Source organism: Ranitomeya imitator, chromosome 5 (genome assembly GCF_032444005.1).
Source record: "Ranitomeya imitator isolate aRanImi1 chromosome 5, aRanImi1.pri, whole genome shotgun sequence".
NCBI classification, from domain to species: Eukaryota; Metazoa; Chordata; class Amphibia; order Anura; family Dendrobatidae; genus Ranitomeya; species Ranitomeya imitator.
The window spans coordinates 192,398,678-192,417,151 of record NC_091286.1 but is presented as its reverse complement, the minus strand read 5'-3'; the positions used below and the strand labels follow the sequence as shown (position 1 = coordinate 192,417,151).

The 18,474-nt window shown below is 42.9% G+C and overlaps 1 protein-coding gene across 1 annotated transcript in view; it reads right to left on the bottom strand.

Annotated features, from left to right (window-relative positions):
• Nucleotides 1–18,474, bottom strand: part of LOC138680613 (troponin T, cardiac muscle isoforms-like) — a 302,991-nt gene that overhangs the window by 178,084 nt on the left and 106,433 nt on the right. The window contains exons 4-5 of the mRNA XM_069767943.1: nucleotides 10,551–10,611; nucleotides 3,744–3,860 (exon numbers count right to left, since the gene is read on the bottom strand). Coding sequence (XP_069624044.1) covers nucleotides 3,744–3,860; nucleotides 10,551–10,611 — 178 coding nt within the window. The remainder of the gene's footprint in view (nucleotides 1–3,743; nucleotides 3,861–10,550; nucleotides 10,612–18,474) is intronic.

Below are 18,474 nucleotides of genomic sequence, written 5' to 3'. Positions count from 1 at the left end.
CACAAATATTGGCGGTGAGTCGGAGAGGAAAAACATACACAGGCAGAAAAACAGGATTTAGCACAAGAGGCCACATTAGCTAAAATAGGACAGGATAAGACAGAGTTCTGTGCGGTCAGTATTAAAACCCTTCAAAAAATATCCACAGCAGAATATACAAAAACTTCCTCCATCTAACTAAAGATGTGGGAGCGTATATCTGCAACTCCAGCGAATCCTACATTCAGAGCAGGAATACAATCAAAAAACTAGCACACAGCCTGTGTGCCACAGAAAAAGAAACAGACACTTATCTTTGCTGAAATGGCAGCCAAGCAGGGGAAGCCAGACAGAGATCCATCATATCCCAAAAAACATTGACAACTGGCAAGGACTAATGAGTCCTGCAAACCTAAATACCCCAGTCAAAACTGCAATTAGCAGATACACCTGTCTAAGACTGCAGCCCAGGGACAACTGCATTACCATCTACTACCACCAGACGGAGCCCAAAAGCAGAATTCACAACAGTTTAGGCATTCCAAGTATAGGACACCCGCTCCTTTAAATTGGGAAAAGATTCATAGGAGGACATCCTCCATGTCTCTTCAGACACCACCACTAGAACACGAGGGTGAATGTATTTAGTGATGCTACAGCCACTCTAGTTTTTTGCACTTTGTGTATGATGCCCGTAAACACTTTTTTTTTTAAATGTACCCCCATGGGGAAATGTTTGTTAGCCCATGCACTTAGTGTATGGGCATTCCAAGTATAGGAGACCTGTTCCTTTAAATTGGGAAAACATTCATAGGAGGACATCCTCCACATCTCTTCTGACACCACCACTAGAACACGAGGGTGAACTTATTCCATGATGCAAAAGCCACGTTATTGCTTGCAAAGGGGTGTTTGAGGTCTCTTCAGAGTTCACCTATCGTTTCTTGCGTCTCCCACCTTCCAATGAGAAGTTAAAAAAATACCAATTAAATTTTTTTTAATCCAAAATTGAGGGGAAATAAAGAACCCACACTAGTCCTTACCCAGGTGCTGGCAGACAGGATCTCCACGCTGTGGCCCCAACGCGCGTTTCGCGTCAGCTTCGTCAGGACTAGTGTGGGTTCTTTATTTACCCTCAATTTTGGATTTTTTGTCTTTATGATTGACTCTAATGCCAGCAGTTGAGCCTGTGCGCAGGGCTCCTTTTACTTACGAGTGACTGGTACACTACCTCTTGACAATATGTAAACTACTAGTCCTATGCCTATTTTTGATTAGCACTATGCACTTTAAATAGAAATATATGGCATTCAGGAGGATCCAGGCTGTGTTTCTTCCATCTCTGCTACCTCCACCCCTCTTTGTTCTGTATGTAATTCTATGTATTATGATATATGAAATGTATATTTATATGGTTACAGTTGTTTACCAATAAAATTTGTTACTTTTTATGGACATTAACTCCGTTTGTCTCTCTATGCTGCCAATTGTTTGGAGTGTCCTTTTGGTATTAGTAAGTTGTTATCTCCCTGGGAAGCTCCCCCACTGGGGTGTGAGCATGGTGGAGAAACTTGATAAAATATCTTTCAATTTGGGTTTTTTGTGTTATAATGACATCACCTAGTGTATGCATTTGTCGTGAATGAAAGCAATGCTAAAGTTGAAAAATGCATCAAAAACGCTGCGTGTGAACATAGCCCAAGTGGTGGAGGAAAATTCTTGTTTGGGGTTAATTATGTGGCCTTATATTCAAGTCATTACCCCAGAAAGGATCTCCCTTAACATATTTCCCAGCGAAATCCATTTGGGTTTCGGTTTTGTATGTTTTTTGGTGCGCCTGTTAAAATGGCATGAAACTCAACATTGTTTACAGCTGTGACCTACGAGTCAGAAATACTTCCAGGGACATTTGTAATGATGTTCCTGTGTCATTTGAGCAGTGTTTCCATCATTTTCAGATTGTTTTAGACCTTAAAAGGGACCCCCGGGTGGAATCGGGGTAAAAAAGTTCGGGTCTCCAGTAGACTTAAATTGGGCTCGTTGTTCTGTCCGAGTAACTGAGTATTACAAATTGTTCAACCCGAGCAACGAGTACCCGAGCATTTTAGTGTTTGATCATCACTAGTGACAAGTGTTCAACCCCACAAGTTTGAATGGGGTGGGGGAATATATGAAGCAGTGAGGGGGATCATATGCAATGGTCGATATATCCCCCAGGATGCAGACGGAGTCCTATTAGACCCGCTGGAGTGCCTTGTAATTCACAGAAGAACGCCTGTGAGTCACAAGGCAAAGTAAAATTAAGTGTGGAACTGTTCAAGTTATGTGACCAAGGCATTGTTCAGGAAAACCCGTTATGGGCTTTTATTTTTTAAACAGATGTCAGGAAGGTAGTGGGGCTGGTCCCTTTCCTCCAGGACGGGTCTTATAAGTGGCCCATGGCCACAGATTTTAGGTTAGAAAAAACCCTGCAAAAGTGTCAGTTTGGAGTTTGCAACTCGCGGAGCAGTCGGCTCTGCAGGAGCTCAGCCTGTGTGAGTTAACACAGAGCCAGCAGAGCAAACTCCTGGCACCCGTAGCATTACACGGTGGTGTCTTCGCGCTGGGCAATTGGACTCCCATGGACTGTTTTGTTTCCCATCTGCGATCCGGAGGATAACGTGTGCTGTACTGTGTGAGTGTGGACATTAAAACACGTTTGCTATGAAGTTTTCCTGTGGTCACTGCCTGGCACGCTGAACCAACCTGGCTGCACTACAATAACAAACATGTAAAGGTTCTTTTTTACTTAAGTGGTAAAAAAAAAAAGTCGCCATTTTCTTTTCTGAGACCTGTAGCATCTCGGGTATCTGGGGCTGGGCGAGGGCTTTTTTTTTTATGCACCGAGCTGATGTTTTTATTGATACCATATTAGTGTAGAGAAAATCTTTTCATTGCCCGTTACTGCATTTTAATGCAATTTTTTTCGGCAACCAAGAAAACGTAATTTTGGCATATAGAATTTTTATTCTCTTTACGCCGTTTATCGATTCTTTTTATTTATTAATCGATCGGGTGATTCTGAAAGGGGCGATACCAAATATGTGTATTTTTTTAATTGTTTTATTTTGAATTGGATGCATGTAGGGTTATTAGAACTCCTATTTTTTATTTGTTTAATATTTTTAAAAACTTTTTTAACTTTATACTTGCTTCAATAGTCTCCACGGGAGACTAGAAGCTACTCTATTTAACTAAAATGATCATATGCTATGAGCGCTGACCACTGGGCGGCGCTCATAGCATTCCAGCAATGACAACCACAGAGGGCTGCTGCAAACCCAAGGTTGTCATGCCAACCCATCGGTGAGCCGCAGTCATGTGACACGGACGCTGATGGGCAGGATTAGTAACGCGCTTCCGGAACATGCATGTTTAATGTCGCTGTCAGAGGTTGACAGTGGTATTCAACATTTTAACAGCCGCAGGTAGATCGTGATTCAGCTGACATGTGCTTGATGGCATCCGGTGCTAGTTACTACATGGTCAAGCGTAGCCACATGGGTAGTAGAAAATATGGGGGATGGCTAACATTTATAGTGTGGGGATAAGAGGTCAGAGCACATCACACTTTCCACCTAGGGACACAAAGAAGCCTAGTCTGATTGTGCGTGCTGCTTTCAGTGTTCCCTCTCTCTCTTCTGTGAAAATAGTGAAATTTCAGTATTAAGATTCACAGAAAATGTATTTTAATTTTAAATGAATTGCCCATCTGTAATCCTTACCATTCTCTCAGTTAAAGCCAAAAGTTCTTCTTCCTCTTTCTTGCGACTCTCGAAATGAGCTTCAATAAGTGTTTGAAGTTCTGTTAAATCCTTTTCCATACGTTTCCTGTGGATATCCTGTAATTTAAATTGACAAATTTGGTTCTAGTTATAAATTAGCATGTAAAGAGAACCTTTCACCAGTTTTAGCATGTTAAACTGACAATACAATGAAATAGTGGTTGCAGAGCTGAAGAAAACTTATTTTTTTTTCTCTATTGCAGTTATTAGCTTTTGTAGAGTTTAATTTCTAAATTATAATAATCCAACATGGCATTACCAGAAATTCTTCTCTGAGGGTGTGTACCTTTTCCACTGCATGAAGTTAACCAATCATAAGTAGGAAACGTTACAAAAAGGAAAAAATTACGGAACATCAGAAAAACTTGTCTTCTCCTATGAGAAATGCAATGACAGACATTAATGTTCTCAGCTCTGATCTTAGTACCTACTATGTAGAGTACAGAAAAGCAAAAAATAGGATTATAAAACATCTTCAGCTTTCATTTCATGCCAGTTAGTGGAGGGAAGGGAGATATATCTGAGCTAACAGTGCTGTGAAAGGAGAGCTGTAATTACAGAGCAATTTATAATAACACTCAGCTCAACTTATCCCCCTCCTCCCTCACTGACTGCCATTAGTATAAACCTGAAGCTGTTGTAATCATACTTAGATGAGCGAATTTGATTGGGTCAGGGCTTATTCGGCAAGCTATAGCGCTTACCAAATAAGCTGCAGAGGGAACCCTGCTTCCTGGATCGCACCAGCTAATCAGCTGTTCGACTCCACAGCTGCATGTGTCACAGCTGTGTGACAAGTCACAACACATAGCCATAGTCACATAGCCATGACACATGCAGCCAATCAATTTCGCTCATCTCTAGTCATACTCCGCTCAGCTGTTTCCTTTTTTCCCCACAATGTCTGCTGTGTTTGTAATCACACTTAGGGTGGTTTCACATTTGCGTCTCTGTGCACAGCGTATCATCCGCATGCGTCATGCGCACCTATCTTTAACATGGCACACACAGGGACATGCATTTGCATGCATTGGCATGCGTTTGCGTACACATGCATCAACATGTTGCATGCGTCCACATGTTGCATTTTTTGAGGCGTCACTTATGCGCAGTCATCCGCATGCCATGCGGATGATTGCAGATGGAGTGCCAAAACAATGCATTTATGTCTATGGGAACGCAAGTGTACAAAGAACATGCGTACGCATGCGTTCAAACAATTTAGATTCTGAAATATGGCCTGATGTATGGCCCAGACTATTAGTAGAAAGGGTTAGACTCTGAAATGTGGTCTTGTGAATGGCTCACATTGTTAGCTAAATTATTTAGATTGGGAATTGCGGACTACTGAGGGGCCACACTATTAGCAGAAACCATTTAGATTCTGAAATGTGGCCTGGTGTTGGGCCTACACTATTAGCAGGAAGTATTAAGACTTTGAAATGTGGCTTAGAGTTTGGCCCACACTATTAGCACAAACAGTTTAGATTCTGAAACGTAGCTTGTTGCATTGCCCACAATATTAGTAGAAAGGATTTAGGTTCAGATATGTAAACTTCTGGCTGGTCCACACTGTTTGCCCAAATGAATTAGATTCTGAAATGCGGCCTGGTACATGGTCCACAAAATTAACAGAAAGGATTGAGATTCTGAAATGTCGACTCCTAGCTGAACGACAGTATTATCAAAAACAATTTAGATTATGAAATGTTGCCTGATGTATGGCCCACATTATTATCACAAACGACTTAGCTTATTAAATGTTACCCGGTTTATGACCGACACTATTAGCAGAAAGATATTAGGTTCTGAAATGTCAGAATGCGAAAATGGTTGCACTCAATCATTAGACACAACCACAGAGATAACAATCACTATAAATCAATAGTCACAAACTCCGTAATGAAGAAATAGTATATACCATATCCCAGTGATTTAAGTACTCTGTGGAAAAGGTTGTGGAAAAACCACTTTATAGGATAAAACAACCACAGCCAATATAAGCCCAAAATATACCTGTGAAGGAGGGTCAGCCACGTCCCGTTATGCGTACCCCCTGACGAAGGACTTAGTTCCGAAACGCGCGTCGGGGTGCGCATAACGGGACGTGGCTGACCCTCCTTCACAGGTATATTTTGGGCTTCCCCCTTCTTTTTGTGATATACAGTGATTACCTTGCTGCTGGACTCCTCTTGTCTTCACTGTGGAGCTCGCTGCATAGGGTGGTGCATAGCACAATTAAGGCACTTGTGCACATCAGGTGCTGCGGTATTGGTGCCATCTTGGCACTTTTTTGCGATATTTGCACAAATTATGCGGAACTTGATTGTTTGACATAGATTTTTCCCATATATACTGGGCCTTCAACTGCTATATTTGCACAGTAATTCTTTTTCCCTTTTTGCACTAGCCTTGTGGTATTGGCTCTATATATTAATATCTCTTGATATAGCCATATTTGCACAGTATATATATATTTTTTTACTTTGTTATTTTACACTGGTTTTTATATTGATATTTTGCGCAGTGCACTTTATATTGGTCATTATACATTGAAGCATTTTTTTGTTGCACACTAATTAGGCCTGTATACATTAGTGTATATATATTTTTTCTTTTGCACTATAGTTTTTTAATTTTATACCACAGATTAAGGCAGATATGAGGCATTATTATATGAGGCTAATATATATACCTTTAAATATCTGAGATCCTGCACTTTATATATCGCAACTGCACATCTTTTTCCATCTTACTGATGAATATTACCGAGCCTTTTTTTCTTTTATAATTGTTATATATTTGTCTTGGGGGCCTCACCAACCTAGATTTTGTATCTATATATATATAATTGGGTCAGCTTCTATATATATTCTTTTATATTTTTTAATTAATTATGTAACTATATCCTCGTTTTTATGCGCACATTTGTTGTACTAATTTTCTTGCCAATCAGATATAATAAAGGCATTCTTTTATATCCTTGTCGTGTTCACTTTCTCTGGGTGTGTCCATATATTGGCTGTGGTTGTTTTTTGCACTCAATCATGTCTAAGCATGTCAATGTGAAATACATGAAGTTTGAATAGCAAAATGGCTTTTGAAATTTAGAAAAATATACATGAGACACTTAGCACAAAATTTTGTGCTAAGCATCTCAAATTCTTTCTAAATTTCAAAAGCAATTTTGCTATTCAATCTTCATGTATTTCACATTGACATGCTTATACACGATTGAGTGCAACCATTTTCACATTTTGATATGTAAGTTGCTTTTTTGGTAGTTTTTGATGTTTCAGTAAGTTTTTCTGTTATTTAGGTTCTGAAATGTGGCCTGGTATCGAGATCACACTCTTAGCACAAACTATTTAGATTCTGAAATGTGGCCTGCTGTATGGCCCACACTATTAGCAGAAAGGATTTTGATTCTGAAATATGGATTCCAGGCTGTACCACACTATTGGCACAAGTGATTTAGATTATGAAATGTGGCCTGGTGCCTGGCTCACACTATTACCACAAAAAAATTAGATTCTGAAATGTGGCCTGGTATATAGCCCATACTATTGCAAGAAAGGATTTAGAATCAGAAAAGTGGCCTGGTGTTTGGCCCACACTATTAGCACAAACAATTTAGATTCTGAAATGTGGACTTCTGGCTGGACCACAAAATTAGCAGAAAGGGTTTAGATTCTGAAATGTGGCCTTGTGTCTGGCTTACATTATTATCATAAATGATTTGGATTCTGAAATGAATATGTAAACTCCTGGCTGGACCTCACTAGATGCACAAAAGATTTAGATTCTGAAATGCGGCCAGGTATATGTTCCACACAATTAACAGAAAGGTTTTAAATTCAGAAATGTGGCCTGGTGACTGGCTCACACTATTATAACAAGGTGGCACGGGGTGTTAGTCGTGGGTAAGTCTATTAAGCAACAGTCAGTGAATGCCCGGGCAACTTGCACATGTTGAGCTGGTGCCCGACTGTACTATTCTCCAACCTGGGGTCCCTTACTGTTATCTGCAGCTTTACCCCCACAGCCTGTACCTGTCTTCTGAACTGCATGCAACCTGAACTTAGGCAGGCTGCCCCAGAGTCTGCTTCCAAACAGGAAGTCCCCTTCCTATATCTCCCTGCTCTGTGCTGCTTTGCTCCAACTCCTCCATTCTGAATAACACCTTTCTGCCTGTGCCTAAACTAATACTATTATCTATCCTAGGCTCTATCACTAATGTGCTCCTTCTATTCTAATCCTGCTATTACTCTATGCTACTTCTATCTTTAATCTTAGCCCCTTTACCTCCAAGGGTGGTTTGTACGTTAATGATCGGGACAATTTTTACAATTCTAACCACTGTCCCTTTATGAGGTAATAACTCTGGAACGCTTCCATGGATCCTGGTGATTCTGAGACTGTTTTCTTGCAACATATTGTACTTCATGATAGTGGTAAAATGTCTTTAATACGACTTGTGTTTAGGGTGAGTGAGTATGTGGAGTGGGGGTTGCGCACTAGAAGAGGAGATGGAAGAGAATGTCAGTAGGTTGTGGTCAGACAGGGGGAGGGGTGAGTTAGTGAGATTAGTAAGGGAACAGATGCTGGTAAAGATAAGGTCTAGTGTGTGACTATCTTTGTGAGTGACTGCAGAGGATCATTTTGTGAGGCCGAAGATAAAAGTTTAGAGGCAACTGAGGTGAAAGTATCAATGGGGATATTGAAGTCTCCCAGGATGATAGTGTGGATGTCAGCAGAGAGGAAATGAAGTAGCCAGGTGGTGAAGTGGTCAAGAAAGGTGGAGATGGCTAGTTATGGGGTGCGGTAGATGACAGCCAGCTGGAGATTGGAGGGGGTATAGATGCAGACGGAGTGCACCTCAAATGAGGGAAGAGTAGCGGAGGGTGGTAGTAAAGGAGCAGGTGTCGAACAGGAGCAAGCCAACTCCTCCACCACGTTTGGTACTGGGGCGAGGGGTGAGAGAGAGGTGGAATCCGCCATAAGAAAGTGCAGCTGGAGAGGTTGAGCGAGAGGGGGTGATCCAGGTTTGAGTGATGCCAAGGAAGGAGAGTTTGTTGGTGATGAAGAGGTCATGGATAAATGGCAGTTTGTTGCAGACGGAGCGTGCGTTCCATAGTGCTCCATGGATGTGTTGAGGAGGGCCAGGATTTGGGGATACATTGTTATATTGTAGTATTGTATTCCAGACCCCCCATTCTTTGCCCTGTGTCCTTCACATCTAATGCTACCTATATAATATTTGTGTACCTAAGATTTTAGTGATTTTGTTGCTATCTATACTTATTTCTATGTACAAATAAACTATTTTTTATATACTTTAAAGACAGTTCTCACGACTCCAATTGTTCAAATTTTCCATGTTTATGGGAGTTTTTCTGTCAAAATAATTTCTGACATTGTATACGTTGAATATTGCTCTGTTTAATTTATTTAGATTCTGAAATGTGGTCTGGGGTCTTACCCACACTAACAGCACAAATGATTTAGATGCTGAAATGTGGCCTGGTGCATGGTCCACCCAATAAAAAGAAAGGATTAAGATTCTGAAATGTGACCTGGTGTTTAACCCACTCTATTAGCAAAAAGAAATTAGATTCTAAAATGTGGCCTGGTGTCTGACCCACACATTTAGCAGAAATGATTAAGATTCTGAAATGTTGACTCCTGGATGGACCACAATATTATTAACAATGATTTACATTATGAAATGTGACCTGGTGAATGGCCCACACTATTAGCAGAAAGGGATTATATTTCAAAATGTGGCCTGGTGTATGGCCTACACTATTAGCACAAATGATTTAGATGTTGAAATGTGGCTTGATGTATAGCCCCCACTATTAAAATAAAGGATTTTGGTTCAGATATGTGGACTCCTGGTGGAACCAAACTACAGTATTAGTAGAAAAGGTTTAGATTCTGAAATGTGGCCTAGTGTGTGGCCCACATTATTATCACAAATGATTTAGATTCTGAAATATGGCTTGTTGTATGGGCCACAATATTAGCAAAAAAGGATTTAGATTCAGATATGTAGACTCCTGGCTGTACCACACTATTAGCACAAACGATTTAGATTCTGAAATATGGCCTGGTGTCTAACCCACACTATTAGTACATAGATTTAGATTCTGAAATGTGGACTCTTGACTGGACCAGATGATTACTACAAACAATTTAGATTCTGAAATGTGGCTTGTTGTATGGTCACACTATTAATAGAAAGGGTTTAGGTTCATATATGTGGACTCCTGGTTGAACCACACTTTAGCACAAACAATTTTTATTCTGAAATGTGGAACTGTGTATTGCCCATACTATTAGCAGAAAAGGTTTAGATTCTGAAATGTGGCCTGGTGTATGGCGCACACTATTAGCAGGAAGGATTTAGAATTGTAAATGTGACACGGTGTCTTGCCCATACTGTTAGTACAAACGTTTTAGATTCTGAAATGTGGACTTCTGGCTGGACCACAATATTAGCAGAACGGTTTTAGATTCTGAAATGTAAACTCCTGGCTGGACCACACAATTAGCACAAAAAATTTAGCTTCTGAAATGTGGCCTGGTATATGGCCCACCCTATTAGAAAAAAGCATTAAGATACAGAAATTTTGCCTGGTGTCTTTGTGTAGAAAAATGTGGTTATAGTACATATGGCTTTATAAACTCATAAATATGTAATTGTTAAATATTAGTTAAAAGTATGTAAACTAATGCACTTACATCAAAATCCACTTTTTCTCCATCTGGAATTTTTAAAGGCACTAGGTTTGGCATGAAAAGTCTGTGAAGAGAAAAGAAAATGGTTATGAAATTACTTAATGATGCAAAGAAATAATGAACTCAAATTTGTTAATATTTGTTTTATCATGAGAATGTATTCACAAAGGTATAATGGTTCATAACACTAAGCATCTATAATACCTGAAAACATTTTCGGCACTGTTCCCATTGGTGCATGTGGAGTCTAATTTTCCTATAAGTATATCTTTGGTTTCCCAAATACCCCGAGGAAACCCACACAAACACGGGGAGAACATATAAACTCCTCGCAGATGTTGTCCTTGGTGGGGTTTTCTCCCAGGACCCAAGTGCTGCAAGTCTGCAGTGCTAACCACTAAGCCACTGTGCTGCATCTGCCCCGTACACTGCTGTTGCTAATGTTTTTGTGTTGATGACTCGACGTTAACAGGGTTGGAAGTCTATATCTTCGATGCCTACTGTGTGCCTCACTGCTGTCTTGGGAAATATCACTCTTAAGATTGTCTACAGCGTGTTTTGATACTCCAGCATGCGATTTCCATTTTAAATTTTATAGCAAAATTTACTCTTGTATCGTGTATCTAACAACCCAGTAATCATCATTATTTGAAATCCAAACAATACAGCCAACAATCATAGTACAGATAGTGCAGCAAGAAGACCAAGGGTGCATTGTTCCCCTGTATGGCAGCTTTTTTCTGAAATTTCTGCAGACAAAGCAACTGTAATTTGCATCATCTGCCAAACCCAACTAAAAAGAGGCAAGAACACTGCCAACCTGAGCTCTATAGAAAAAGCTAAGGCCTGTGCAACAAACTAGCCTCGTCTATACCCTCAGGAAAAATGCAGGAATAGCTCTGGAGGATATCCACTAAACTAAAACATAACCTTTAATAAATATGATTAAAAAATTTGGATCCTAAACAAGACACATACATGAAAAAACACAAAAAGTGCTCAAGTGAACCAGTGCTCAAAATAAAAAATTGGATCGGTCTTACCAATTCAGACGGACATATGGAATAAATCCCTCAAAATCCATGGGGGTGGTGCTCCCAGATGCTAAGGGCCAAGGGTAGGGAAATATACACTGCCACTGTCTTCCCTGTAAACCCTTGGAAAAGCTCCTGTCCTGACAAGGACAGGCCCCGAGTGAGCCCTGCTATGGGAATCCACCAACCCAAATGCAGCCCTAAAATGTCTCTCTTCTCCCTACGCGTTTCAACTCCGATGGGGGAGCATCATCAGGGGAGTTATATGATCAAAAGAGGTGCCAATGGGTCCCCTCAGGAGTCCTAAATAGGACGATCAAAAAGTGCATACAAGTCTGTATAAGTCCGTATCACGGGTCCCGCAGTGGCTGGGAAATCCCAGAAAAGTTCCAAGATGTTTGGCTGTGTCTGTGTCTACAGCTTAGATGAGTCCTGACCCGCTGACCGAGAAGCCCCCCTTTTTATGATAATGATACATGGTATGCAGCTGTGGTGGATTCCCCCCTAATTAGTTAGAGTAATGTCCGTACATACCAAACGTCGGCCGGGTGGCACGCCATAGCGTTCCGGAACAGCGCGCGCGCGCATTACCGGAAGTGCCGCCGCCATATTGAGCGCGTCACTTCCGCCCACCATTTTACCGGAGCCCCGTGTAACTGCAAGGTATCGTGAGTCTGCACACCGCGCCTAGCGCCCCAGCCATCACCACCGCTCCTATCGTCCACCCATCGGGAAAAAGAATGTAGAGGCAGTCCCGCCATGTTGCGAGTGCCAATACCGCTATATCTGGTGGGCGCCATATTCCAGGAGTGCAAGTGGTCAAAACTATCTTTTATGGCGGGCGCCATATTTAAGGAGTCAGAGTAGTAAAACTATCATTCATGGCGTGCGCCATGTACAAAGAATCAGGATATATAGTATTCAGTCCCAATGCCATAACATGTGTGCTACGCATTATGAGCGGCAAGTTTGATGTCACCCGGTGTCAGTCAAAAAATACATACATGTGCCACATCCACCTCCAGCCAGAATCATCAGCTGACAGGACACAAGCACCCTACGTCACATGCTGCATATAGAATCACCGGCAGATACCACATAAAACACCAAAGAGCCACACCACAATATGTATTTTCTCTGCACTGTGGGTGGTTGACCCCATATTGATAGAGTCCGGATGGATAAGGTGAGGTAGATGCCATGATATATATGCTATATTTCCCAGTACCTATGGGCGACAAATTACAGATGTGCCATCATGTCAGCACCCTTAAATGTGTACCAAATACACCGCCATATTTATAAGATCCTAGTGGACACGTAAATTGCTTTATGTCATGTCCACCGTCATGTTTGGGAGGTCCTAGTGGATACGTCAATTGTTATATGTCATGTCCATCGTCATATTTGAGGAGATCCCAGTGGGGATCTGTCATGTCCACCGTCATATTTGGGAGATCCCAGTGGGGAAATCTCCGCACCCTATAGTGTGGATTATATATAAGGTCATTAATGAGAACACAGATAATGGATTCCTAGGCATCCTATTGATGCAAACCTCCAAACACTGAGAAAATACGCACTCCTATCAAGTAAGGCTAGAATGGTAATAGCGGGAGGGGGGGGGGCAAGGGGAAAAAAAAATAAAAAAAGGGGAAAATAAAAAACAACATGCCCTCTAGAAATACAGATGCCCTATCAATAAGAATATGTGGAATAGTCAAATCCCACAGGCATCCATGTGTAAAGGGGGGGGGCCTGACAGAAAAAAACATAGATTAACATCAGTATGTACATATTCCACCATATATTTTACCCACAAAGATTACAGGGGAGGGCCAAGCACACCAGGTGAACTCAGGAGGAGGGTATATATCCATCAACTGACACATTTTCATGAGACTGTCACATCAGCAGGGGCTATCTGTAGGTGTAACTACAGTTATGTCCATATATATTTGGACAGAGACAACATTTTTCTAATTTTGGTTATAGACATTACCACAATGAATTTTAAACAAAACAATTCAAATGCAGTTGAAGTTCAGACTTTCAGCTTTCATTTGAGGGTATCCACATTAAAATTAGACGAAGGGTTTAGGAGTTTCAGCTCATTAACATGTGCCACCCTGTTTTTAAAGGGACCAAAAGTAATTGGACAATTGACACCAAGGCTATTTCATGGACAGGTGTGGGCAATCCCTTCGTTATGTCATTCTCAATTAAGCAGATAAAAGGCCTGGAGTTGATTTGAGGTATGGTGCTTGCATTTGGAAGGTTTTGCTGTGAAGTAAACATGCGGTCAAAGGAGCTCTCCATGCAGGTGAAACAAGCCATCCTTAAAGGGAACCTGTCACCTGAATTTGGTGGGACTGGTGTTCGGTCATATGGGCGGAGTTTTCAGGTGTTTGATTCACCCTTTCCTTACCCGCTGGCTGCAATGTTGGATTATAATAATAATAATAAGTTCATTCTCTGTCCTCCGTAGTACATGCCTGCGCAAGGCAAGACGGGTGCGCTAAAGATCCCTTTATAGTTTTATAGTTTTTGTCAATCTGACAGGACTTTGCTCAGTGGCCAATCCAGACCGGACCAGGATCTGAGCATGTGACGGGCAACCACCAACGAGAAGTCGACCCACGAGAAAGTTCAGTAGAGTGAAACCTGGACTTAATCTTAATCTCAGGAGTGACTGCTTGCCGCTGAGAATTGGAAGTTACTATAGCTGAACCTAGAGAGGCAGCAGACACCAAGCGCACAGCCCGAGTCTGAGCAAGACGCTGAGACCAACGTCATTGCTGGGCAGCATTCACTGCGGTCGAAACTGAATGGGAGAATGCAGGAGAAGACAAGGCTTGGGATCCATCATGTGCAGAGGGAGATTCCCGGCACCTAACATTACTCCCCTCCTAGCTCCCCCCTCCCTGCAAGCCTCGCCACGCTTGAAGGCTGTAATAGGCTGGGGAGCTCAACCAGCTCCCAGGTCCTATCCTCATGACCATTCCAGTCAACTACTAAATAATTTTTTTTGCTGCGTACCACCATGGAACCGACAATCACGTTCACCTCAAAGTCGTCCGAGGACGTAACCCGATGTCTAGGCAGATGGTTCAGAAAACCACGACATGTGAACCGGTTTCAAGAGGGACACGTGAAAGGTGTCAGTGATATTCAGGGGCGGCAGAAGGGACATGCGATATACCACTGGATAAACCTGTTCCAGTGCTTAAAAGGACTTAGATAACAAGGAGAAAACTTAGTGGACTCTATGCGCAGCTTGATATTATGAGCTGAGAGTCACACCAAGTCGCCGGGAGCGAAGACAGGAGCAAGATGGCAATGTGCATCAGCAGAAACCTTCATTCTCTCCTTATAGGCCTTGATGGCATCTTGTGTGTGGCCCAGATGTCATGAGCCTCCACTCTCCAGTCTACCACCCTAGAGTCAGAAGACGAGACGGGCGTGGGAACGGGAACAAGCGGATGCTGTCCGTAATTAAGGAGAAACAGGGTCTGCCCAGTAGAATCGGCGACCGCATTGTTAAGAGCAAACTCTGCCCAAGGCAGCAAAGATGACCAATCATCATGCCTGGTAGAGACGAAGTGCCGTAGGTATGGAACCAGAGTCTGATTATCCCTCTCCACCAACCCGTTCGTCTCAGGATGGTATGCTGAAGAAAGATTAAGCGCAATACTGAGCAGCTGACAGAGCTCTCTCCAGAACCGAGAAGTGAACTGGGGACCCCGGTCAGGCATGCCCTGAAGACGAAAGATGTTCTTCACAAAAAGCGCAGCCAAGGCCCATGTTGACGGAACTCATGGAAGAGGAACTAAGTGTACCATCTTGGAGAAATGGTTAGTGACTACCCAGATGACTGTCTTGTTACAAGATTTGAGCAAATGCACAACAAAGTCGGGGCTACCATTTGCAGACTCTCCGACTGGACAATAAGCCAAAGTTCGTCCCCCTCCTCATAAGAGACAACCGAATGGGATAGAGCATCGGCGCGGACATTCCTCTCCCCAAATAGAAAATGAAGGGTGAAACTGAATCGGAAGAAAAATAAGGATCATCTGGCCTGGTGAGAATTCAACCACTGGACAGTTTGCAAGTACAGCAGATTTTTGTGGTCGGTGTAGACTTGGAAGGGAAATGTGCCCCTTCTAGGAGGTGTCTCCACTCTGAAAAAGCCAGCTTCATGGCCGGTAACTCCCTATCCCCGATGGAATAGTTTCTCTCTGCCGGTGTGAAGGTCTTGGAAAAGAAAAACACGGATGTTTACGACCTTGAGCATCCTTGAGCATCATTCTGGTAAAGGACTGCTCCAGCACAGACGGAAGAGGCATCCACCTCGAATATGAAAGTTTTATTCTCATCAGGATGGTGTAACTCTGGAGCCCTAGCAAAATGAGACTTTACAGAGATAAAGGCCTTGGAGACCTCCTCCGATATCAACTTGGGGTTAACTCCTATTTTTGGTGAGGGCTACCAGAGGAGCTACTAAAGAGAAGTGCGGGATGAACTTGCGAAAGTAATTAATCAACACAATGAAGTGCTGCACCGCTTTCAGAGAGTGGGGCTCCTGCCAGTTTATTACAGCCTTCAGTTTGGCAGGATCCATGGCCAATCCCTTGGCCAAGATGATATAGCCAAGGAAAGGCAAATATTCCTGCTCAATCACACACTTCTCTAACTTAGTGAACAGGGAATTGTCGAGTAGGAGCTCAAAGACTTTACTGACATCCTTTTGATGGGAGTCGATATCTGAGGAGTAAATAAGTATATCATCAAGATAGACGACTACAGAGGTGTATAACATCTCCCGAAAGATGACGTTAAAAAAATCTTGGAAGACGGCAGGAGCGTTACACAGGCCGAACGGCATCACCAGATATTCCTAGTGGCCGTCCCATGTGTTAAACGCGGTCTTCCATTCGTCTCCCTCACAAATTCGTATGAAATTGTATGCGCCACGCAGATCTAACTTAGTAAATACTCTTGCTCCATGCAGCCTATCAAAAAGCTCTGAGATGAGTGGTAGAGGGTATTTAATCTTGATGGTAATGGCATTCAGACCCCTATGCACGGATGTAGTTCTCCATTTTTCTTCTGGACAAAGAAGAACCCAGCCCCGGCGGGAGACACTGACTTCCTGATAGGGTTGAGCAAAACGGATCGTTCATTTTCAAAAGTCGCTGACTTTTGCCACAGTCGGGTTTCATGAAACCCGACCCGATCCCTGTGTGGGGTCGGCCATGCGGTACGCGACTTTCACGCCAAAGTCGCGTTTCAATGACACGAAAAGCGCCATTTCTCAGCCAATGAAGGTGGACGCAGAGTGTGGGCAGCGTGATGACATAGGTCCTGGTCCCCACCATCTTAGAGAAGGGCATTGCAGTGATTGGCTTGCTGTCTGCGGCATCACAGGGGCTATAAAGGGGCGTTCCCGCCGACCGCCATCTTACTGCTGCTGATCTGAGCATAGGGAGAGGTTGCTGCCGCTTCGTCAGAAGCAGGGATAGCGTTACGTAGGGTCCATTAACCCCCAAACCGCTTGTGCTGTAGCGATTTCCACTGTCCAACACCACCTTTTGTTTGCAGGGACAGTGGAAGCTACATTTTTTTCCTCAGCACTGTAGCTCCTTGGGCTGCCCTAGAAGGCTCCGTAATAGCTGCATTGCTGTGTGTACGCCACTGTGCAAACCAACTGCTCTTTTCAAAGCACAAATCCTGTTGTTCCTTCCTTTCTGCACAGCTATCTTGTTTGTTTGTCCACACTTTTGATGTAACTTGTGCAGCAGTCCACTCCTTGTTATTGCTGCCTGCCATACCTGGCTGAGATTACTGCAGGGAGATAGTAATTGTAGGACAGTCCCTGTTTTTTAGTTTTTTTTTTAAATTCTCCCTGAAAAAAAATAAATAGTGGGAGATTAATCTTGGCATTTGTGCTTGAGTGCTAGTCGTGTGTGCCATCTCTCTACAATTATGGGGCACAGAAAGCCTAGTGTCTATAATCCTTTTTTTTTAATTCTCCCTAATAAAAAAATAGAGGGAGATTAAGATTGGCTTTTCTGCTAGAGTGCCAGACCTGTGTGTGCCATCTCTCTCCAATTTTGGGGCACAGAAAGCCTAGTGTGCAATACTGGCCCTGATTTCTTGGCAATTCTCCCTAGCCAAAAAAAGTAGTGGAAGATTGAGATTGGCATTTCTGCTAGAGTGCCAGTCCTGTGTGTGCCATCTCTCTCCTATTTTGGGGCACAGAAAGCCTAGTGTGTAATACTGGCCCTGATTTCTTGGCAATTCTCCCTAACCCAAAAAAGTAGTGGGAGATTAATATTGGCCTTTGTGCTTCTGTGCCAGTCCTATGTGCCATCTCTCTCAAATTGTGGGCCACAGAAAGCCTAGTTTTTTTATTTTTTTTTATTTTGGTTTTTAAATTCTCCCTGAAAAAAAAAATTGTGGGAGATTAATATTGGCCTTTGTGCTTCTGTGCCAGTCCTGTGTGCCATCTCTCTCAAATTGTGGGCCACAGAAAGCCTAGTGTCTTTTTTTTATTTTGGTTTTTAACCCCTTTCTGCCATTAGACGTACTATTGCGTTCATGTGGGGTGGGCTTTACTTCCCAAGGACGCAATAGTACGTCATATGCGATCGGCAGCGCTCACGGGGGGAGCGCCGCCGATCGCGGCCGGGTGTCAGCTGCCTATCGCAGCTGACATTCGGCACTATGTGCCAGGAGCGGTCAAAGACCGCCCCGGCACATTAACCCCCGGCACACCGCGATCAAAGATGATCGCGATGTGCCGGTGGTGCAGGGAAGCACCGCGCAGGGAGGGGGCTCCCTGCGGGCTTCCCTGAGCCCCCCGCAGCAACGCGATGTGATCGCGTTGCTGC